The 24,988-nt window shown below is 45.6% G+C and overlaps 1 protein-coding gene across 4 annotated transcripts in view; it reads right to left on the reverse strand.

Annotated features, from left to right (window-relative positions):
* The window catches only part of C11H10orf90 (chromosome 11 C10orf90 homolog), an 84,834-nt gene that overhangs the window by 47,127 nt on the left and 12,719 nt on the right, over positions 1–24,988 (reverse strand). For all 4 annotated transcript variants that reach the window (XM_072972101.1, XM_072972102.1, XM_072972103.1 and 1 more), the window contains one exon: positions 18,712–19,831. In XM_072972101.1, coding sequence (XP_072828202.1) covers positions 18,712–19,831 — 1,120 coding nt within the window. The remainder of the gene's footprint in view (positions 1–18,711; positions 19,832–24,988) is intronic.

The raw sequence follows: 24,988 nt of genomic DNA on the forward strand, positions 1-24,988 counted from the left end.
TGGGTATATACCCAAAAGAATTAAAGCAGAAACTCAAACAAATATTTGTACACCTATGTTCATAGCAGCAATATTCACAATATCCAAAAAGTGGAAGCAATCCAAGTGACAAATGAGTGGGATAAACAGAGTATGGTACATCAATACAATAGAATATTATTCAGCCTTAACAAGGAAGGAGAGTCTAACACACATTATAATGTGGATGAAACTTGAGGACATTTTGCTAAGTGAAATAAGCCAGTCACAAAAGGACAAACACCACACGATTCCACTTATATAAGGTATCTAGGTAAATTCAGAGAAACAAAGTAGAATTGTAGTTACCAAGGACAGGGAGTAGGAAGGCGTAATTCATGTTTAATGGGTAGAGTTTCAGTTTTACAAAATGTGCCTGGATGGCAGTGATGGTTGCAAAACAAAATGAATATACTTCATGCTGCAGAACTGAACACAGAAGAATGATTAAAATGGTAAATGTTTTGTTATATACATTTCATCAGAATGAAAAGAGAGAATAAATTAGGAAGAGAAGCAACCTTCGTCAAGCTGGTAGATGAAACCTTTCTATCTGTCCTTCTTTGCTAAACCCCCACAGCTAACAAGGGGGAAGTCAAAGATGCTCACTTTCTTACCTGGTGCAATAAAGCAAGAAAAATAATTAAAGCTATCAAGATGAAAAAAGGGTAGACAGAACTTTGTTCTTATATAATATTATTATGTACATAGAAAATCCTAAGGAATCTACAAAAAAAAACTACAATTATTAAGTGCTTTCAGCAAGGTTGTGGAATTCAAGGTCACTGTACGGGTATCAATTATCTATATTTGTACGTGTAACTAAAAAAAGTGGGAAATGAAATTTGTAAAAATCAGTGTCATTCATTTACTCTAGCTTTCAGATTATGAAATAAATAAGGTTACACTCATACTTTCAATATGTGAAAGATCTTTATAATGAAAACTACAAAACATTGTGGAAAGATAAGTGACATGAAGAATTTCAAAGGCATTAGTCTACCAATTGCCTAGTTTCAGACCAATGATTCTCAAGTGATTCTGAGTGAAAGAAACCTTACACAAAGAAAGCCCGATTTGCTTTAATTTGTATAAATTCTAGAATAATGACAGAAAAAAAATCAGTGGTTTCCTGAGGCTGGGGGGGAATGCAAACTGATCGAAAAGAAGCCAACTTTTTCTGAGGTGACAGAAATATTCTGTATATCATTGTGGTGTTGGTTACACGGGCATACAGGTTAAATGTGTGCACTTTAATGTTAAGTAAATTACACCTCAATATATAACTAATTAAAAACAAAAATGAGCATGTAGGATCAGATTGAGAGAACATTTTTAAAATATAAAATTAAAATTTGAAAAAGTATGATGGTGCCTACCACCTGAATCCTTTGGGAAAGAGATACACCAAATGCAAACATTTTACACGTGGAAGTATCTGAAAGATTCCCATCTTTCAAATCCATAGACGGTAACAGAAAAGCTTTTGTGAGTCACATAATATTCAAGTGGCATAAAAATTTCTAGAAGAAAACTGCGTAAGTCAGGAAAATCCTTGTATAAACACAAATTTGATATATGATTGGTATTTCCCACCAGTAAAGAAATCAAAGATCGTCCCATCAGCAGTCCACGGACAACTGGCAAACCGATGTGAAAAACAGATCCCAACCTTACACCATCCGAGGAAACACAGCCAGAAAGATAACAGATTTAAACAAAGGCGCTAGAGAGGAATGTAGGCGAGACAAGCCCATTCTGAGTCTGTCAGCAAAAACAAAGGGGAGAGGATTAAGACGATAATAAAAGCATCTGAATGTCAAAAATTACCGTAAATAGACATGACGACTAAATGCAATGTGGTATCCTGGATGGGATCCTGGAACAGAAAGAGGACATTAGTGGGAAAACTGGTGAAATGTGAATAGTCTGTAGTTCAGTTAATAACACTGTAGCAATACCAATTGCTTAGTTTCAGACCAGTGATTCTCAGAGGCAAGAGGTTTTGCTCCCCAGGGAACATGTCTGGAGACTTTTTCAGTTGTCAATTATGGAGAAGAGGGAGGTGCTACCAGCATGTCATGGGTGGAGGCCAGGGATGCTGCTAAACATCCTACAATGCACAAGACAGCCCCTGCCCCCACAGCCGAGAATCATCCAGCCCAAGGTGCCAGGCGTGCCAAGGCAGAAATTCTGGCTTGGATGAAAGTACTGTGACTATAAGGAGAAGCTACATATACAGGATATGCAGAGACTCTCTGTACTATCTTTGTAATTCTTCTGTTAATCTAAAATGATTTCCAAATCTAAAGCTTAAAAAAGTGGGATAAACAACATTAAAATGTAAATACAGAAGGATATTTTTAACATGAATAAAAATTCAAAACAGGCTAAAGAAAAATGACCAAAGGAAATAGAGGAAATGTACAAAAGAAGAAATACCGATGTATAAAAAACACATGAGAAAGTTAGAAAAATATAAATGATTATGTCATGAATGTGATTTTTCACTTATCAAAAGAACATGAAAGTTTTTGTAATGTCAATACCCAACGTTCGTGTGTGTTCAAGGCAGACGCTACTGAGGTATCCAGAGTGTAGCTTGACACGGCTGTTAGCAAATCATTTGGAAATCTACATCAAAAAGCCTTAAAATTGCACCCATCCTTTGACCCAGAAATTCTAGGAATCTGGCTTCAGGAAATCACATGAAATGCCCACAACGATTTCTCTACAAGGACATTTATCAACAATTGGTTATAAAAATGCAAAAATGGAAACAATCTATTTAACAAGATTTTCAAACAATAGCTTAGGTAAATCCTTACAATGGAAGCCTATGTAGCTATTAACTGATTAATAGGAGAAGTTGTAGGACATGAACAGAAACTTGATAATCCATTGTTGAGAAAAAGCAGCCTCTAGAATGGTGTTTTGCATGATCCTCTGTTTGTTAAGGAAAGGAAAAAGAAAAAAAAGAAAAATTTGTTTTATACATAAGAGGATCCAAATAATCTATTTGGGAAGATGTATTGAAACATTCACAATGCTGTTATCTGTGGGTAGTGGAGTTATGGATGGGTTTTCTAGTTTCCTCTTTTCGCTCATACTACATTTTAATTTTTACAATGCATATGTTTTACTTTTTCAATAAGAGGGGGAGAAAGCATAACAAAAGCAATGGGATTGGAGAAGAAGCTGATTACATTTATGCCATTTTCTTAGCAGCATTTTCATGGATGATGTTAGACCTGGAGGGAAGCCATAGTGCAACCAGCAACGCCATCAGCCAAGGTGGACCCTGGGACTGAGGACTCACAGCAGGATTTGCTACAATCAGTTTACATCATCACAAACTCTCCCCGACGTTTTGCTAAGCTGTATCTCCCCAGCGCACAACCCTGTGACCACCTCTCCCAAACCCCGCCGCCTGGGCTCTGATGCTCCACTTTTCACAGCTCCTTTGCTACCTTTTCTGAACTGAACCGGGTCAGTAGGTCTTTTACACACTTACACACACACACACACACACACACACGAGGATGCCGGACAGGATGCCACAGGAACTCAGGGTCATTTGTTCACTATCTACATAGGCTGTCTGATCAAAATCACCTAAATACGGCCCATCTATACTCAAAAATGGATAAGCCTCCATCTTAAAACACCAGAGCCATTTATCTGCTGAACATACACCAAGACTCCATATCACTTTGTTCAGCTACAAGCCTGGCCTTTCAATCAGCCTCCTGCCCAAGGTGGGAGCAGATTTTAAGTAAAACTCTGTATTTTTTCCCTTCATTTCAACCAACATATACATTTATGCATAGGAAAGACAAGCCAAGCCAGAACACCAGATATCGCCATAACATTCTGCATGTTGGCAAGAGTTGGACCTCAAAGTTGGCTCTGAACCATCTACCAGACCACAAAGAAGGAGAAACATGAGGAACTGCTGGGGTCGGATCCTCTGAGGGGTTAAGAACCAGAGTTGTTCAGGAGATGCACAACTCTGGGAAGAGGGAGAGTGGAGATTTTAGTCCCTGTGGGGCCCACGTAAAGGGCACTGAATAACATCCTTAACGTGGGCTTATGACTCAACAACAAAACACGAGGAAAACAAGGCCGTCCTACAGAAGACCAAAATGGTGCAGTCCTTGTATGCAGTGCTTCGGCTAATTGAGAAAATGAAGAAGAAAATCTGAATTTTGTAGCCTTTGTCTTTAACCTCTGATTCTACAGACAACCACCACCTATTGGGCCAATGTACATGCTCATCACCCAGACTGAGTTTGAGTGTTCCTTCAGGAAATTTATCACAAAAATCAGAGTGGGAGGGAGCAAGTCCTAAGCATAAGTGGCACAACTGAGGCTGTGTTCCCTGCAAAGAGAACACCTATGATGTGCACCTGCCCCCGGATCTCCTGGGGAAATCAGTCTTGCAGGATCTGACCATTACCCCTACGTAGTGAGAATCAAGGTACACAGTAGAGGGGAAATGCCCTTGAAGGGCAGCAGAACATGCTACCCCAGCATATGCCACTTGGCATAAGTATTATTTTGAGCTGAAGGCAATTGAGGAAAGATGGCATCAGAGGAATCAACATAATAAATTTTACTAACTAGCCTTTATCTATCATTATTGTCCTCCCATATAATTACCTTCCCACTTTGACAACCTTGGAAGGCTAAAAATGCTTTCCTTTGCCCTGTCATTTCTCTACAAAATTATTGTTCTTTGTTAAAGATGCTGTATAAGCCAGCGTTCTAAACCACTGCTTTGAGATACTCATTTTCCCCAGGTATCTCCCATGTACACGTGAGGAATACATGTTAATAAACTTCTGTTTGGTTTTCTCTTGTTAATCTGTCTTTTGTCATAGGCACCCCAGGGAGAACTTAGAAAGGTGGAGGGCAAGTGATTTTTCCTTCCTTACATCCTCCAGATCAGAGCTTTTAACTAAAAAGGCACTGACTCAGATTCTAACATAGGATCCAACATAGGCAGTTTTGAAAAATCATCCCTAATGTTTCTGATGCCCTCCCCCGGTTAAGAATACCTTTTCCACACCCTTCTTTAACAGTCCCTGAATCACGCAGGATCATTAAAATGCCCCTGATGTAAACTGTGGTACTTCATCCACAGTAATGTCTTCATGTAGCTATGACCTAATGTGGGAAACTAGTGACCTCAGGATAGCAATGTGAAAAAGATTTCTGCACTTAACAATAAATTACCTGGACAACATAGTTTAAGTTAAATTTATGGGCTGGTCCTACCATCTTCACTCATCTCTTATTCTCTAAAGTCAGGAACATTGAAAATAAAATTACATGTTTTGGAAAAATTGGAGCATCTGTAAGGAAATAATTGGGAAAATAGCAAAATTTCATCAAGCCAAAGGAATTAAACACACCACCTATTTCTCACATTTCCCGTTTTTTCCCAGGGGTCATCTATATCCGGAATGTGTTTCCTTACAGAATCCACCATGTTACTACCACTTCCTCTTTCCAAGACCACGTCTAAGTTGATTTCCCGCAGACAGCTCAGATGATACCGAACACTAATGGTAATTACGAAGTACTGAGTTCCCACTACGCAGCACACTGCCCGGCGGTCCTCCATAAACGCCCTCACGGAGGAGACAAGGCCAGCAACCTTGAGCCTGAACTGAAGCTCAGATGGGTCTCATTCCCAAATCCATGGTGCTTCTGCTAAGTCACCCAGATTTTTACAGTTTATCATTTGTGTACAGAGGGCTGCTCTGCAGTTTTCTCTTAAAAGATCAGACCATTATCTTATCAGCCTGCTATAGGCCTTGAGTCCATTACTCTTACTCTATCCCAGGCAAACATGAGCAAGTGGTCCATTAGAATGACCATTTCCTAAACAACATGGGGGCACAACCCATTCATACAACTGAGGGAGTTACTCAGAAAGAAAAAAAAAAAAAGTAGAGATAGTGGAGGTGGCTGACATGAGCAAAACTGAGAGACCGTCCAGACTCTGGGGAATGTTCCAAACAACATACTCAAGATTATGGAAAATAACATAAGATCATCAAGCCTTACCAAGAGTTAAATCAATAAACCAAAAAAACCCCACAAAAACCCAGAAATGTTCAAAGTATTTTTGCAACGTTGTTCACACATTTTCTATTTTTTAATATTAAAATTGACCATCTGAAGGATAATAAGGTTCTTCCATGACAATACTTGATTATTCTTACTGAGGTCTTGGAGAAAAACAGTATTTTGAGAATTTTTTTCCCTTCAATGTTAAAACCAAGTGGGGATGCTATGGGTTTCACTTCACTTTTCACAACCTACCTCCGGATAGTGACTCTCACATGGCTCCCCACCCTTTCCTGGCCAGGGAGGTTTTGGATATGACCATGGGGAGAGATGGTTTGAAGAAGGAAAGACATTGAGCTTTTAATTGACCCTGACATCAGCAAGGCTTTGCTGGGTCATCAGAATGACCTGTCCTCTGCCCGGCACCCAGGTCCTGAGCAAGTGCGCCGGGCTCTGTGGCTCACTGCTGGGCGTGGAGAGCTGAAGGCCACCGACTCAGACTTGGAGCCCAACCTTCAGGACAGTGCAGTCTAGAGGAAAGAAAATGATCCCCATGCATCACATTAAAAGGCAATACACTTTCTGGGAGTTGAGTACTTGAGAGGTGGAACTGGGACGACGCACTGAGGCTGGGCTGCAATCTGGTCAGTGAGGAGGATTGCCAAGCAAGTGGTCACAGTAACGGTGGGGCCCAGTGAGGGTCAGTGGTTCTCAACCAAGGATGATATGGTCATCTTGATAATGACCAAGATAATGTCGGGAGACATGTGTGTTTGCCACAACTGGGAGGGAGGACTACTGGCATCTAGTGGATAGAGGCTAAGGATGCTGTTGAATATCCTACAGTGCATAGACAGCTCCTCACCACAGAGCATTATTCAGCCCCAAATGCTGATACCCCCAAGGCCTAAAGAGGGAAGGCAACTCTGGGGTGGTGGTGGGGGAGTGGCACTGAGTCAGCTGTGGCCAAGGTCAAGGTGAGAAGCCGGAACCATGAAGCAAAATGTTCCCTTTTACTGGCACCTGCAGAGATGCCAGCTCGAACCACAACAGCACAGTTGTTTTCATCTGGAAATTTGCAAAGATTTGCAAATTAACACCTAATCCTGGCCCAGCACACGTGGAAAGGGCCTTCACCTAGGTTCCTCCTGGAGACTAATCTGGCATGTGTGTCAAGAACCTTAAAAAGGCTGATACTCTCTGAGTCAGACATTCCATTTCAAGGATTTTTTCCAAAAGGAAATAATCCAGCATACAGAAAAGCCTTATGCCCCAAGTGTTCCTATGAATATTATTCCAAAAAGTGAAAAACGCGTAACTAAATTTAAGGACCAACAATGAAGAAATAGTTAAACTACGATATATCCATAAAACACACCATTTCATAGTCAATAAAACTTATCTTTGTAAAATACTGTTAATTTCAGGGAAAATTTACGATAGAGTGCTAAGCGGCAGAGACCCAGAGGGAAATTACACATGCAGAAGGATCTCTGCTATTTCAAAGGAAAAATAGGCATGCATAGAAAGGGAACAGAAGAAAACATACCAAAATATGAACCATGATTATTTAAGGGTACTGAGCCTTTTATTTTGCTTATTGTTATTCTCGGTTGCCTACAAGGCATTAATTTTATAGTCAGGAAAATAAATCTATTTGGGCACAGAAATTTCATGAAGATACTAAAGGCTTGAACGAGGTTAGTGGCTGTGGCCATGGGAAAGAAGGGAAGGACAGAAGAGACTTTTGACTTTGCCAATGATTTGATGTGGCAGCAAGAGAGAGGAAGACAGAGTCCAAAGATGATGCAAACTTGTAAGCCTGGGGTCCAGGAGGTACGAGAATCCTTACCAAGAGCAGAAGAAAATCTGAGCAGAAAGGTGACATCAGTGGCCTCAGATGTGCCATCAAGAGGCCATGGGAGCAGAGCCAGATGCATGAGCATGATGTCTACCCCACCCGCACCCAACCAGCCATGCAGCCCTGGGCAATGACATAAATAACGTACCTATCCCACAGACTTTTAGGGAGGAGTAAATGGATTAAAAACTAACGAAGTATCTGGGACAGCACAGGATATACAGCGAAGACCTCAGAAATAAGAGCAGAGGATGTGGTGGTTGGAGCACCAGGAGAAATGTGGTTGCTCCTGCCAGACCTCTAAATGTGAATGTTCCCAGACCCTTGTCACTTCCTGTCCTTTTTTCCCAGCTGTTCTTAAACACTTCTGGGGCATAAAACACCACCTAAGGAGAACACTCCCCAGACCATAACCCTAGCCTAGAGCTTTGTTCTAGGCCCCAGATTCATGGGTCCATCTCTCAGTCTGCCATCTGCACCTGCCTGATCCGTTGACACTTCAGACATAACCTGCTCACATGGCACCTGGGATCTCCTCCATTTCTCCTCACCTGGATAAAAATCTTCTCCCTTGTTATTCAAGATATATCAAGAACTCTTAAAATCCACCAGTTAGAAAACAAACAACTCAAAGAAGAAATGGACCAACGCCTTTTACAGACATCTCACCAAAGAAGATGTACAGATGGCAAATAAGCATATGAAAAGATGCTCCACATCACATGTCATTAGGGAAGTGCAAATTAAAACAATAAGATCCACCGCACAGCTATTAGAATGGCCGAAATCTAGAACACTGACACCACCAAATGCTGACAAGGATGTGGAGCACCGGGAACTCTCATTTGTTGCTGATGGGAATGCAAACTGGTGCAGCCACTTTGGAAGTCAGTTTGTCAGTTTCTCACAAAACCAACATACTCTTCTTACCATATGATCCAGCAATCGTGTTGCTTAAAACATGAGGAGTTGAAAACGTATGTCCACATAAAAACCCACACAAGGATGTTTATAGCAGCTTCATTTATAATTGCCAAAACTTGGAAGCAATCAAGACATCCTTGATTTTTCCAACACCCATTTATGATGAAAATTCTTGCCAAAGTGGGTATAGAGGGAACATATCTCAACATAATAAAAGCTATATATGACAAACCTACAGCCAGCATAGTACTCAACAGTGAAAAACTCAAAAGCTTCCCACTAAAATCTGGGACAAGACAAGGATGCCCACTATCACCACTCCTATTCAACATAGTCCTGGAAGTCCTAGCCACAGCAGTCAGGCAAGAGAGAGAAATAAAAGGGACCCAAATTGGAAAAGAAGAGGTAAAACTGTCAATGTTTGCCGATGACTTGTTACTATATATAGAAAACCCTAAAGGTCCACACAAAAACTACTAGAGCTGATTGAAGAATTCAGCAAGGTAGCAGGTTACAAGATTAATGTTCAAAAATCAGTTGCATTTCTTCACACTAACGATGAATCAACAGAAAAAGAAAGTAAAGAAACAATCCCCTTTAAAATAGCACCCAAAGTAATAAAATACCTAGGAATAAATCTAACCAAGGAGGTGAAAGAATTATACACAGAAGACTATAAACCATTGATGAAGAAAATTAAAGACGACTTTAAAAAATGGAAAGATATTCCATGCTCTTGGATTGGAAGAATCAATATTGTTAAAATGGTCACACTGCCCAAGGCAATCTACGGATTTAATGCAATTCCTATCAAATTACCCAGGACAAATTTCACAGAACTAGAACACATTATAATAAAATTTATATGGAACCATTAAAGACCTAGAATTGCCAAATCATTACTGAAGAAAAAGAAAGAGGCTGGAGGAATAACTCTCCCAGACTTCAGACAATACTATAGAGGTACAGTCATCAAGACAGCATGGTATTGGTACAAAAACAGACATATAGACCAATGGAACAGAAGAGAGAGCCCAGAAATGAACCCACAAAATTTTGGTCAACTAATCTTAGACAAAGAAAGCAACAATATACAATGGAATAAAGACAGTCTCTTCAGCAAATGGTGTTGGGAAAACTGGACAGCAGCATGTAAATCAATGAAGCTAGAACACTCCCTTACACCATACACAAAAATCAACTCAAAATGGATTAAAGAATTAAACATAAGACAAGATACAATAAACCTCCTAGAAGAAAATATAGGCAAAACATTATTTGACATACATCTCAAAAATGTTCTCCTAGAACAGTCTCCCCAAGCAATAGAAATAAAAGCAAGAATAAACAAATGAGACCTAATGAAACTTACAAGCTGCTGCACAGCAAAGGAAACCATAGCAAAACAAAAAGACAACCAAGAATGGGAGAAAATTTTTGCAAATGAAACTGACAAAGGCCTGATCTCTAGAATATACAAGCAGCTCACATGACTTAATAAGAAAAACAAACAACCCAATCCAAAAATGGGCAGAAGACCTAAATAAGCAATTCTCCAAGGAAGACATACAAATGATCAATAGGCACATGAAAAAATGCTCAATATCACTAATTATCAGAGAAATGCAAATCAAAACTACAATGAGGTATCTCCTCACACCAGTCAGAATGGCCATCATTCAAAAGTCCACAAATGACAAGTGCTGGAGAGGCTGTGGAGAAAAGGGAACCCTCCTACACTGCTGGTGGGAATGCAGTTTGGTGCAGCCACTGTGGAAAACAGTATGGAGATTCCTCAAAAGACTAAGAATAGACTTACCATATGACCCAGGAATCCCGCTCCTGGGCATATATCCAGAAGGAACCCTACTTCAAAATGACACCTGCACCCCAATGTTCATAGCAGCACTATTTACAATAGCCAAGACATGGAAATGGCCTAAATGTCCATCAACAGATGACTGGATAAAGAAGAAGTGGTATATTTATACAATGGAATACTATTCAGCCATAAAAATGACAACATAACGCCATTTGCAGCAACATGGATGCTCCTGGAGAATGTCATTGTAAGTGAAGTAAGCCAGAAAGAGAAAGAAAAATACCATATGAGATCGTTCATATGTGGAATCTAAAAAAAAAAGAAAAAAACCCCAAAGCATAAATATAAAACAGAAATAGACTCATAGACATAGAAGGCAAACTTGTGGTTGCCAAGGGGGCGGGGGGTGGGAAGGGATAGACTGGGATTTCAGAATTGTAGAATAGTAAACAAGATTATACTGTATTGCACAGGGAAATATATACAAGATCTTATGGTAGCTCACAGAGAAAAAAATGTTGACAATGAATATATATATGTTCATATATAACTGAAAAATTGTGCTCTACACTGGAATTTGACACAACATTGTAAAATGATTAAGATGATTACAAATCAATAAAAAAGGTTAAAAAAAAAGAGACATCCTTGTTTAGGTCAATGGATTAATAAAAATGTGGTACATCCAGACAATGGAATATTACTCAGTGCTTAAAATGAAATGAGCTATCACACAATGGAAAGACATGGAAGAAATTTAAATGCATATTAGTAAGTGAAAGAAGCCAGTTTCAAAGGCTGCGTATTGTATGATTCCAAGTATAGGACACTCTAGAAAAGGCAAAATTATGGAGTCAGTAAAAGGATGAGTGGTTGCCGAGTTTGGGCGGGGAAGGATGAATGGGGGAACACAGGATTTTCAGGGCAGTGAAATTATTCTATATGATACTGTAATTGTGGATACGTATCAATATGCATTTCCCCAACCTCATGGATGGTGCAACACCGAGAGTGAACCCTAACGTAGACCATGGACTTTGGGTTACACTGAGGGGTCAGTGCAGGTTCATCAGCTGTAGCAAACGCCGCACTCTGATGTGGGACGTTGATGGTGGGGGAGGAGGCTGTACATTTGGGAAGATGGGGTTAATGAGAAATCTCTGTACCTTCCCCTCAATTTTAATGTGAACCTAAAACTGCTCTAAAAAATAGTCTTTTTAAAAAGCCCCCAAATCTCCCAGTGCCCAAGCCAGAAGGTCGATGTCATCCTTGCCACCCACTCTTTCCCCTCCTCCTGACCTCACCGATGCTCAAGACTTGTGAATTCCACCATCAGACTATATTCCCACCTCTCAAGCCGCCTCCATGGCTCTTACCTCTCCCACGGCAACAGCCTTACCTCCTTCAGTCTCTTACTTTCTGATGAGTAAGAGTGAGCTTCTTAAAGCATACACTATATCGTAGCATCTCACTGCCCTTAGGATAAAATTGTAAATCCTCATTCTGGGCCCGAAGCCCCTGACCCTAACCATTTCCTAAGCTCACGTTTTCAGCCTCGAGCTGACACCTCCTGCTGTGTTGCAGACGTGTCTAAGTTCCTGCAAAATGCCAAGCTCATCTCTGCCTTGAAACTTTGGCACAAGCTAGTCCTCTCCTGACGCTTCAAGAATCAGTTTAAAAGCCCCTCCCCCAGAAAGATCTTCTCAGCAAACTCCCTCTTCTAAATGAGGCCTACCTGCTCAACTCTCGCGTGGTCCTCACCTCCCCTTGGCACTGACCACCATCTATAATGACACACATATTTCAGGGGTACCAGTGGGATGTGTGTGTCCCCTGCATGGTGGGCATACCACGTCTGGGCTTCACTTCAGCTCTGAGGAACCGAAAGCTCACCCATCACCTGGTACCATGGCTGACACCATAAATGCCACAGGAGTGATGGGACTTTGGTCTGGCACTAGCAGGAGGTACCAGGCTTGGACACATGCCAACCACTTACTGAGGACGGTGGGTGACCCAGAAGGACCTGATCTCGCCACTGATGTGACAAGGGGCAGGAGAGCAGCATGCCAAGGATGAATCTGGCTGGGCACCTGCATCGAGGGACGGGGATGAAAGACTCGGAGAAAGCCAGGAAGGTACTGGTCAGAAGAGGCGGAGGAGAATCCAGGGTAAACAGGGTCATGGAGGTCAAGTGTGAGGGGGCTTTGCCCTTTGACTCTGAGCATCTCTCCTACATTCTAAGAGTTACCCGAAAATCAGACTTGTCTAAACAGCTATTGTGACAGAAAACCAGAGCCAGAGAAATGCATAAATTAATGGGCTTGGAGAGGAGAGGTCAAGAGATAATCTGGTCTGTTCCACAGGTGAAGATATTCTGGTCACTGCAGAGATGAAGGAATGGAGGGAGACCTTGTGGGAACCGACCCACCCAAAGCCACCTAGAGCTCACCCTTGCGCTGGGGCTGGCCCGCCTTCCCGGTAAAGGCCCAGACAGTAAATGCTGCAGGCTTGCTGGGGCACCGGGCCTTGTCCCAACCGCCCAGCTGGAGGGTGCGAGCAGCCGCTGCCAGCCTGTGACTGCACACACACGACTGTGTGCAATGAAACAAGAGCAGGCGGATGGGCGGTTTGGCCCGGGGCCGAGGTCTGCTGGTCCCTGCCCTCAGCTGTTGCTGGTACCAGGGGTCCCGGTTCACTGTTCATTTATCAGCTGATTCGAACACTCCCTGGCTTCTCTTACTATTAACAGTAAAACAAGACACAGAAGTTCATTCTGCCCAATTCTCCTCTCGCAGCTTAGACCCCGTCATAAGACTGCTCGCCTGGTCCTCACCCAGCAGGCGAGTGTGCGGGCTGGGCTCAGCGGCAGCGCGGCAGCCGCAGGCAGCGGGTATAAATGTCCCCATCCGGCTGGGAAGCACCGAGGGGGTGGGGCAGCCTCAGGGCCCGCAGAGGGCTGGACACCCCCCGCGGCACTCCCGGTCCCCAGGGGCACTGCCAACCCTCTGGGCTTCACCTTCAAAACAGCCCCGGAACCTGATGGCTTCTCAGCACCACTGCCACCCTGTTCCAAGTCGCCACCCCTGCCCGATGGCTCGATATGCATTTGTTGAGTGAATGAACGAACATCAGGGGTGGGACCAGTCAGAAGTGCGAGAGAGCCTTCCCAGAGGAAGCAACACTCCAAGAAAACATCAAAAGACTTTGAAAGAACCAGTCACATTGAAGACAGCAGGGGGCTGTCCTAGGCTAAAGGAAGAGCAGCGCGAAGGCAGAGAAAGAGAAACGGGTGCCTGTGGGGGTGGGGCAGCGAAGGGCGCACATCCCGAGTAACAAACAGAGCTTAGATGTGTGGAGGGCCTAGAACACAAACAAAACAAAAACCGTGCAGGGCGGGAGAGCAGGACTCTCTTCCTACAGGTGTCTTGGTCCATACCCCATGTCCCCACCCACGGCCCCAGGGCCAGCCTTGCGTGAGCCTTGACTTTTAGAGAATTCGGAGACCACGGAGCGGAGAGAGTAGATTGAATGGCAGGATGGCCAGCTGTGGTGCACCCAGACCCGCCCTTGGGGATGAAGGATGTCGTCCCCCTGCAGCTGGGGGTCCTGCAGGAAGACGGCCAGTCCTCAGCGTCCACTACAACTGTGGCCGCTGGCAGGCTCACCCAGAGTCACATCCTCTTCCCAGGGGTATAGAGGCCCAGCCTGCTTGCCTCCAGGCAGAGTAACTCTGAAGGGCCACCCCAAATTCAGAGTCCCCTCAGGCCTTCATTACGACAGCGTCCCAGAACCACCTTTCCCTCTGCCCGCCCGCTTCCTTCCCTTCCCATCCCCGATTGCCATTCCCAAGAGCCTCGCAACAAGTACCCATGCGTTGTATTCCAGAGGCTCTAACAACTAACACTGGTAAGCAGGGCAAACCCTGTCTTGGAGGACAGACGATAAGGAGCAGGCAAATCACGGCCAGCAGCCTACATCTGGCCCACTGCCTGTTTTTGTAAATAAAGTTTTACTGGAGCACGGCCATGCTCGTTCCAGATGCACGGTCCGCGGCTGCTTTCACTCTCCCACGCCGGAGTTGAGCAGTTGCTACGAAGACCACGTACTGTTGCTACCTGGCCCTTTAAAAACAAGTTTGCCAACCCCAGTTCCAGACCATTGAAGAAAAACAGCACATTTGTGAAACGGGGGGTTCCTCTAACGTCTTCTGGCACCTCCAGCAAGAAGTCTCGCTGGGACCGCAGAGCCGAGTCTAACGCAGGCCTCTCTGGCAGGCGGGGCGTGCACACGTGGTGTCAGAGTCTCCCCTTGCGTGGTGTCTAAGTGCTTTATTCATGAGATAAACCTCATTCACTACTGACGGGCTAGACTGCTGCGCCAGAACGCTAGTGGGCACAGCTTCCATCCGGTGACCTGCCAGGGGTTCCTTCCTCTCCAGTCATTCCCATCTTTGGTCACCAGGGATCATAAACTCCACTGGGACTTCTCAGACCAGCACCACCAGGAGCCCGTGTGCTGACCAGGTCATCCTAAGACAGAGGGTCCACCTGGAGCATCAGCGTTTGGGGCAGATGTGGCCCAAGAGTGCATTCAGCCCTGCCTTCTCCAAAAGCAACTAACAAAACCAGACAGGTTGCTCCATCTACTTACCTGTTTTGGAAACAGGGGAACATTCCAGATTCAGACCACGAGGGCGCAACAAAACTGGCAATAAGTAACATATGGAAGTCGATACTGGCTCAGGGATGCAGCACCCAGGGGGGAGATCAATATGGTATGTCCCACAGAACAGCGCGGAGAACGGGTCAGGCTGGGAAGGATCTCTGAGCCAATCAGTTTTAACTACCAAAGGGCATGGCTTGTTACATTTAATTAGAAATTAACTGTATAGCCTGTTCTAGTAGATTCTACCAGGGGAACTGGCCACCAAATGCTGGTATTATCTATATGTCCATGAGCAGTTTCAGACATCACCTTGATGGTGCTGGTGGAGATGGGGCACACCCTGCAGAGATTCCCTACCACACACATGTCTGTTCTCAGCTGCAGCATTTAATGGCCAGGTGGGCTCGGGCAAATTATTTAAACTTCAAGCCTCCTTTGTCTGCAAAGTAGGAATAATGAGACTCCCTTTACAGAAAGATCTGAATGATTCAAAGTCATGAATACAATGGATGTAGCCCAGGGCTTGGCATCTAGGATTTCCGTATTGACAGAAGGATGTGGATGCAGATGAGGATGTGACAATGCTGATGGAGCTCTTCCTCACTATCCACACTGGGATCTGCACCATGCCCATCTAGCAGGTGCTCGCAGGAGACGTCAGTAAGAAATGCACAGAGACTAGGAGACGAACAAAGAGGGAACCAATTCCTGAGCCCTCAGCCTCGGAAGAGAGAACAGGTGCCCGGGTCTGTGGGAGCACTGCGTCTGCCCTGCACAGAGCATCTGATGGCATCCCATTTTCCCTAATCCTAGTAACTTTCTAGTGCATGTCCTGGAGGCTCATTCAAGAATACAATTTATAGGACTTTCTGTCTGATGACCTAGCGACTAGAGCTATAATGGCTTTGCCTCCATTTGTAGAATCTCCCAAACTATACCTACCTTGCAGCTGAGTGTCAGTAAGTAGGCCAGAGAGGGCGCCGCTCGTGCGGTATTTCGGAATCCTTCAGATAAAAGGATTCAGTAACTATGAAGTATGAAGACCACTAACAGTGGGTGTAGCCACAGGAGGCTGTCAAGAATGCTTCAGAGAAGATTCCACTTTTCAGACAGGAAAATACAAACAGTTCCTTGGAGTTTTAATGAGCATCGCCGCTGTCAGAAAGCATCTGCATTAAGGCTAAAAAGCTTTGTCAAGACTGAAGGTCAGAGAGCTCGGCCTGGAAGCCTCGTGTAGATTATCCCTGGACAGACTGCCTGAGTTGTGCTTATAAATTCCAGGCAAGAATTCTACAGCGTGGACAAGAAGTGCTTTCTTGTCACCTGGGAAGAAATACATTCCTTTGCAAATTAGTTTCTTAGTGAGAGAGCACAAAAGTGCAGGGGTGTGTGTGTGTGTGTGTGTGTGTGAGCACATTTATACACAGTGAGGCGGGTGACCCAAGCAGTGACCCCAAGTTTCTATAGATTTGAACCTCATGACTAAGGGACCCAGAGCCACTTGGAATCACTTTCCCTTATAGATTTCATCTCAGAAAAATAGAGCAGAAGTCTTTTCAAGCTTAAAGGGACCTTCAAGAACACGAAATCCACCTCCTTGTCTAGTTCCCCAGAGGAGGGAACAGGCTCAGAGAGTTAGCGTGGATTGTCCACGTTTAATGTGCTGGAAAATAGTGGATCAGCAGCTCTGAAAACGGTGGTCTGGCCTTCATGCCTCTTTCATCAAATGGTAGATTGAGGTCACGCGATTCAGAACCACTCAGACGCTCTAGGTGTGACTCTCTGGGATGAGAGCTATTCTGAAGGAAGCCGACCCACAGGAAGGAGAAATTAACTCGTGCTTTGCCTGCAAAAATCAGTTACAGAAATAGTCGTTTCACAAAGTCACAATCAGAAGTCTCTGCACCAAAGCCAAAAATAAGATGGGGGACTTTCTCTGCTCATGTTTCTCTCCTTGGAGGTAAGTGTGCGAGACCCGGCTCTCGTGATGTTTCAGGATCTTTTGGTGAAAATGCTATAAATCTAAATGAGTATTTCACACCTGAGACGTGGCACAAAGACTAGCATGTGCTTCACTGAGGGAGCTTACAACTCTGCAGGCTGAGTATTTCCAGAATTTTTATCGACAAGGAAGAGGAAGTGGCCGGCTTGAGCAATTTCTTTAAATTTGAAAGCGAGGCCCATCTTTGCAACACTGACAGTGTCTAACATTTTCCTTCGTGCAGTCAGTCTGCAAGACTCAGAGGCATTCAACAGTCTAATCCATCTGAAAGCCATGTCAAATTGCCTTAAAAATCTCTAAGCATTCAATATATATACACTTGTTAAAATTAATTACATCATTTAACATTTCTATGCACATTATGGCTTTAAAATGTTTTATGGTCATTTTTATTAATTAATAAAGCTTTTAATGGACAAAAATTGCACCGTAAAATTATTACACACATGCTGCATTTTCAATTTTCCTACTATATCTTTAAGTATTTTCCCCAGTGGAAAGTCACTAATTCATAAACCAGAGTCTCCTGCAGAAAGTAAAGCTGGAACTCAGACGTTTACACAGAGAAGGAAAGAAATCTGGCCTCTGGCTAAGGTCTGCTCCCCACTCCACTTCCATTCCAGTCTCCCCAGACAGGTAAAGGGTGCTCAGGACAGCGGACCTCGGACATCCTGTCTGGCCCTGGCAATGGCAGAACCGGCAACAAATCCTGGCCAAGCTGCTCCCAGAAAACACAACGAAGGAAGCAGAAAACAGCTGCTTCTGCCGTGGTCCTGGGGAGTCCCCAGTCTGCCCCTTTTTGAAAGAGCCCCATGATTACTACACGCACTCATGCCCACGCACGCACATACAGTGCATCGTGGAGCTTTGAGGTCTAGGTTTCTGAGGCCAGGCCATCACTATCGGCTACCTGATTGAAAAGTTAAAAGTGCGGCGCTCTGGAACCTCCAGATACGCAGCTGTTCGGACCAGAGGCACAGAACATCTGGGAGTGGCCGGCCCTTGGTTCTTCTCAACCTGTTTTGGAATGACCAGGGCCTCAGTGAAATTCATTTGGGGGTGTGTTTTCCTTGGTCTGGAACTCCTGTTGGAAACAGAACTTTGAGGGGAGGCCTTTTGTAACCTACAAAAGTATCGTCTAAGAAAATCCGTCCAAACCAGACACCAACACAGAGCTATCAATGGTCAACCTTGAGTGCAGCAGAGCAACCACCGACAACTGCTCCCGGAGTAAGTTATGTACGAGAAACTCACGACGCACCTTGACGACGCACTTCAACCAGTCACCTGAAGGGGAGGGGTCTGCGCTCGGCGCGGGGGGATGGGAGAAGCGCTCACCTGCCGCGTAACTCCAGCCGGGGATGTGAATGGACAGCTGGTTGGCGCGACCGCTGATGTGACAACGAGCTGCCTGGTCCTCCTGCCCTTTTCTTCCAGTGACCTGGTTAGTTTCTGCGTCTGCGAATTCTGGGCTTTCCAACGGAAGAGAGCCCCTCCAAGGACATGGGCCGGTCCTCATGGTTCCCGAATGCACCCGCCCCAATGATGGGTTTTCCTTCAAAAAACCTTGCAAACCCAGGTTCCAGCTGGGGCCTGGGAGGGTCTGGCTGCCCTCCGTGAGCTCCGGCTTCAGGGCTCTGCTCATTGGCTCGGCGTTCGCTGTGCCAGCTGCTCCATCTGGTGTCAATGTGTGTGAACTGCAGCTGAGGTTGAGGGACAGGACGGATCTGTGCATTTTCGGGCCAGCAAGTCGAGGTGGCTCAATGGGGACAGAGAGGGACCTGTCCAGGTAGTAGATGGAGTTTGGACACTGCTGAGACACTCTGAGATGGACACAGGAGCTGAACACCAGGGGGCTCTTTCCAGACCGCAGGGTGCCGGGAGGAAAGCTGCCCCCTCTGTTGTCCACGTTGGTGATCCAGTACTCGTGGCCCGCACACAGCCCTTCGTGGGCCTCAGGGACCTTCAGCCTCATCACAGCGCTGTTTCTGGAGAATCCTGCGCAAGCGAAAGGTCCGTGGTGTTGACTTGGATCGGCACCACTGGCCAGAGCAGGGGGGTCCCCGAGCAGAGTGTCCTGGGCCCTGCATCTGATGCAGAGTGGGTCCTCAACGGCCTCCCACACCAGGGTGCTGGCCGGGGGGACCACCCTCCTGGCCGTGATGGTGATGGAGGCAAACCCCTTCGAGGAGCCACTGCACGGCGGCTTCTCCTCTTTGGGCAGCAGGCCTGTCACAGGTCCTCGCTCCCCAAGCCGTGTCTGAATTCCCAGTCTCCCGGGAAGAAACGCAAATGCCCTGTGAATGGTGCCTGCGCTGCGATTAGCCAGAGGCGGCTTCATGGGACACGCTGGCGGCACCGGCAGCACGGCCCCGTTCTCTCTTGATTTTTTCCCATCAATCAGCTGTGAAATGACTATGGATGAAATCATCTTTGTGTTCTGCGACGCCAGAGTCCCCTGCAAGTGGAAAAAGATTGCAATTATTCAAGCAGGCCATTGTAATGCAAGGCAGGGAGCTCTTTCAAGGGCCAAGAGGAGGCTGGAGAATGCTAGTCTCAGCACCCAGGAGTTTCTCATCCAAGGCCTTTTATCACACACCTGACACCCACCACCCCTGAGCATCCAAAGGGCAGGAAACCCAGACCTGTTTGTAAAGTGGTTACACATTCTGGAAAAAGTCCCTCTGACTGCAGAATTGGTTTTCTCTGCTGGGCGTCTCTTCTTAGTTTACTTAATGGTGTTTGTGTCGATGGGGATGCTCAGATTTCCATAATCACCTCCACCAGGCCCAGGAGCACCTGAATGCAGGTGCACAGCCTCATGGGGGAGGGAGGACCAGATTCTGGAGGAGGCGGGACTTGGGGCACAGGTTTGTGTGGGGGATGAGTCAGCGCCCTTCCTTGGAAACAGCAGGCATGATTACAAGGAGCCACCCCCACCACGGTGGTCTCTAATTCCCTAGCACAGTCCTCCACTGTTGCTGGCCTAGACTGGGATTCAGTCACTCCCCCATGCTTGGCATCACAGAGGTCAAAGTCCAAAAATTGAAACAAATTAAACACCCAAGCTCAAAACTGCCCGGACTAATACAGTGACCACGACCATCACGTAACAGAACGGGATGGGCGTGGGGGTTTGGACCAAGACAGATGTACTTCTGCTGCATTTCAATGCTCCGTTGCATAAGCCTGATTTTCATCCAGGATAATGATCAAGGTGTTGTGTGCTTCCTAATCAGCAGATCCTGTGTCCTGACAGTAAATCACCAGTGTGTCCAAAACAATGTGCTGTGCTTTTTAATAAAGCATCTCACCAGGTCGAGGCCAGGAAGAAGATTCTGTTCTGTCCTCATTTTGTTTTTATCACACGTATGCATAAAGCACTGCAGAAAGCGCCACGTAAGAGTGAGCACACCCAGTGCTAGGGAGTGCGTGAGGGGTCCTGTGCCCCCGTTTTGACATTCATTATTCTACGTGCTTAAAATGAACCCCGAGCATGAACTGCATGGGATCCAAAATAACCCTGGTAACCGTCCAACACACGCTGCCTGCAGAATCATCACCCCGGGAGCCTGTAGGCATAATTGGGGCTCAGCACGGAAGCAGCAGCTCTCCAGCTCCACAGTGCCTGAGAATCACCTGAGATGTTATGGTTGCAGGCCACCCAGGCTCCCCCGAGACTGATTCTGTAGGTCTGTGGGTGGGGCCCAGGCACCCGCATTTTAACCAACATCCCCGTCATCCTGATGTAGGCAATCCAGGGGGCCACTGAATTCCAGTCTAGACCAGCAAAAGTGGATGGCTGTGCTAGGGAACTGGGAACCAAGGTGTGGGGAGGGAGGGGGCTCCTTGTAATCTCATTTGCTGTTTCCAAGGGGGAGCGCTGACTCATTCCCCACATAAACCTGTGCTCCCAAGTCTCGCCTCCTCCAGAATCCTGTCCCCCCACCCCGCCCCGAGGCTGTTCACCTGCATTCAGGTGCTCCTGGGCCTGGTGGAGGTGATTATGGAAATCTAACATCCCCATCGACACAAACACCACTTTGAGGAACACCGACAGAGTCGCGGAGGGGAAGGGCCCGTGTTTGATGATCACAAACACTTTTTTTTTTTTAGAAAAGGGAGGCTTTTTTTTCTTTAGAAAAGGGTTACTATTCCTTTACTCAACTAATGGACTGTACTCGTCCAGCTGGACTTTTGACAGGAGGACCCGGCTGTGTGATCTTAGCATCCAAGGCCCACCGCATCCTTCTATTAAGACACGGGAAGATGGACAGTTTGTATTTCTTGGTTTTTCCTCTTTTTTTTTTTCTTGTTTTCATAGCAATCTCCATCACTTTACATGTCATTATGCTTTAAAGACACGTGGTGAGATGCAAATTCAAAAGATGACAAGAGGTAGGTGAGGAAGAAGAAATGGAGAGGGGCACCACTAAAAATTCACATAAAAACAAAGCACCCGGGCTACCTTTTCCCCGACGGCCAGCATGAGCCAGGCTCTGCTTGAAACCTCCTCTTTCAGGGGAGGGCCTCCTCTTCAGTGGTTCTCAGCCCAGGCTGCACAGGAGAGTAACCTGGGAACTTGTAAAAACCGCAAGGCACAGGCCTCACCCACTGCAATTCCACTAGAACCCTCGGGGGAGGGGCCCAGGCGTCACTGCTTTTTAAAGCTTCCAGCAGATCGCAGGGCCAGGCCACGGAGAACCACCTGGATGCCTGAGGCTCCGCCCTCTCCCCTCCCCTCCCCTCCCACCTGCCCACAGCACTTTCCATGCCTGTAGTTTCCCTATCAGAAAACTGAAGTTCACCTGGTCCCTACTCCAGGCCATTTGACCTGTATGCAGTCCCTCCCACTTTAGTTAAGTTTCATGCTGATAATTGGTCCCATGCACTCTACAAAGTGCATCATCACACCCAGTAGGAACTCCTTTGACATTGGGTTTGGAAGGAAAAACAAACAGCCGTCTTGGAAACCGGGCAGCACTGGTCTTACAGTGCAATGTTTCCCAAAGTTTGGGCCAGTGATCACCCAAATCAAAAACACTTGGGAGGTTAAAAATGCCAATTTCTGACCCCTCCCTCCCTAGACCTAGGGTAAACTAGGATCTCTGTGGGTAAGGCCCAGAAGTTGTGTCTTTAACCATCTGCCAGGTGATTGTCCTGCACAGATAAGATGGAAAGGATGCTTGTCCAGGACCCGGACCTCCTGGGGCCCCTCCTGAGCCTGGGGCTCCCAGACTGGCCCCAGGACCTTGGAGGAGGCTTTCGTTTCCATGGCTACAAAGCAAGGAGAGAACAGGGTAATTCTTGTGGGGACTCCAGGCTTCCCTGAACTCTGGTCTCCGACATTAAGATGGTACCCCTCCCTTCAGGCTCCAGGTCCCATAAGAGCCTTGGTCTTGATATAAACAAGGGGTGTGAGAAGCCAGGGGTGAGTTTCTAGGACTGGGTGAAGGCCGTTTCAGCCTGGAACAAGGGCCTAGGGGAAGCTGACTCCTGCCACCTGAGCTGAGACAGGGAGGCAGCGCCTGGAGCCCAGGGCCCCACGTGCTGGAAGGAACCCCTCGGGGCTGCTCTGGGGCTGTGGGCATTACAGCAGGAGACCCTAGAGGCCCAGAAGGATGGGCAGGAGAATCGGCCACCATTTCATTACCTTGGGCCTGGCAAGCACTACTGTGACTTTGATACCAGGTACAAACAGACAAGGGAAGAGAAATAATAAATGGTGTGAATTTGAACTTGTTTATGAGGTTCCGTCACCGCTCAGTATGTCAGGGTGACACTGTCCCTGGGGGATGGGTGCTGATGGAAGCCCAGTTCCCAAGAAAAATCTATTTGCCTTCTCAACCTCATACAGACATTTTGGAGATTAAAAACGAGTGACGTGAAAATCCCTTTCAAAATATGAGCATGTTATGTAACTAACTTCATGCTGTGCCTTGTCCTGCGGTTTAGCAGAAATCACTGGGTGTCTGATACAAGCAAACCTTCGGAGGGATGAGGGGGTATTTTTACTGAAATTCTGCCATATTTCGCTGGCATTTCCAGCGAGTGCATTTGAGTTTACTTGAGTTGCATAAACAGAAATAAACCCATTACAAATCTAATACATGCAAATTTTATTAATGTGAATGTGAAATGAAAGTGACTATTTTAGATGCAAATTCTGCATTCATAACATGGAATCACGGTCAAACCATTTACTCACTAAGCAGACAGAGATTTATTGAGCAGTTACTATGTGCCAGGCTCTGTGCTGGGTGATTGGGAAACTTCCTGGCCTCATGGAGTTAATAGAATGGAGATAACATCTAGCAGGTAATCAAACTGCCAGGACAAGGATTATTAGGTTAAATGACACTGAGTTTTTTCAGGTGTTTGGACTCAGCTTTAACAAGAGCCCCACGGAACAAACCTAAGGAAATGAAAAGGGCTGGCACCTTCTGAGCCTTCCTGCTGTGCCTTCGCACTTTCCCCCTTCTGCACATGTCTATGTCCTGATCTCCTCTTCTTTTAAGGACACCCTTGTATTGGAGTGTGGCCCATTCTACCTAATAACCTCATTTAGCCTTAATCGTCTCTTTAAAAACCCTTTCTCCAAATACACATTCTGAGGTTCTGGGAGTGAGGACTTCCACGCATAGATCTGCCGGGGACACGATTCAGTCCACCACAACACTTTGTGTCCCATTCTGCTTCCAGGGCTGGGAAACCAAAGAAGGGAGGAGACAGAGGGAAAACCTGAGGTTCCTATCTGCCTACTGCTTTTAAAAGTAGGACAGATTTTCTTTAAAAAGTAATTGCATCTTTTATATCAAATATCTTCCCCCAATTCAGCTATTTCAGGGTGTCACTCTATCTGTCCTTTTTACTAGGTTAACTGAACATGGCTTTGAAAAAAGATGTCTTTTATCTAAAATAAAATTAACTGATGTAAGATTTGAATTGAAAGGAAGAAAATGATCTGGTATTTAAAGTAGCACATTCAAGGTCAGAGAAAGGTCAAATGGGTACTTGGGTTTCGTGTCTTGCTTTGGTCGTAAATCACCCATTTCCTGACCATCACCACAGGACGTGGTGTTGGCACATTTTCTTTTTCATAAATGCTGCTCTAAGATATTGATTTCTTTTAAATGTTTCAAACATGATTTTGTAGCGCTGGTAACGGCTTTCATAGTTTTATGCATTTTATTGACGGCTTTTTCAGTTTATACTTATGCCTTAAGGCATATTCCTGAGAAGGACTCCATTTCATAAATTGAAGTAAGAGAGAGATAAACAGCAGATGGTCAGGGAAATCAGAGCCTGGACCACCAGAATGAGGGTGTTCCCACTCCTGTAGCAATTTATTTCTCGGAAGGGTCTATAGCTTTGAAATCTGTACCTTCCTCCAGGAGACAGTTCTCCCCTTTTCCACAGCTGCTCTGCAACCTACAACTGTATTCACCAGTGGAGCCTGTGGTCCCATCCCCCCACCCCACCCCCGACCCCCTACCCCCAGATACACTCTGCTGTTACCTCCCCATTAGCTGCAAGCATGCTTACTCCTAACCGGTTGACTGAGGATCATCACTGCCAGGTAATCTGCCAACCTCATCGTGGTATTTCGTCCTGA

Source organism: Vicugna pacos, chromosome 11, assembly GCF_048564905.1.
Source record: "Vicugna pacos chromosome 11, VicPac4, whole genome shotgun sequence".
NCBI lineage: Eukaryota > Metazoa > Chordata > Mammalia > Artiodactyla > Camelidae > Vicugna > Vicugna pacos.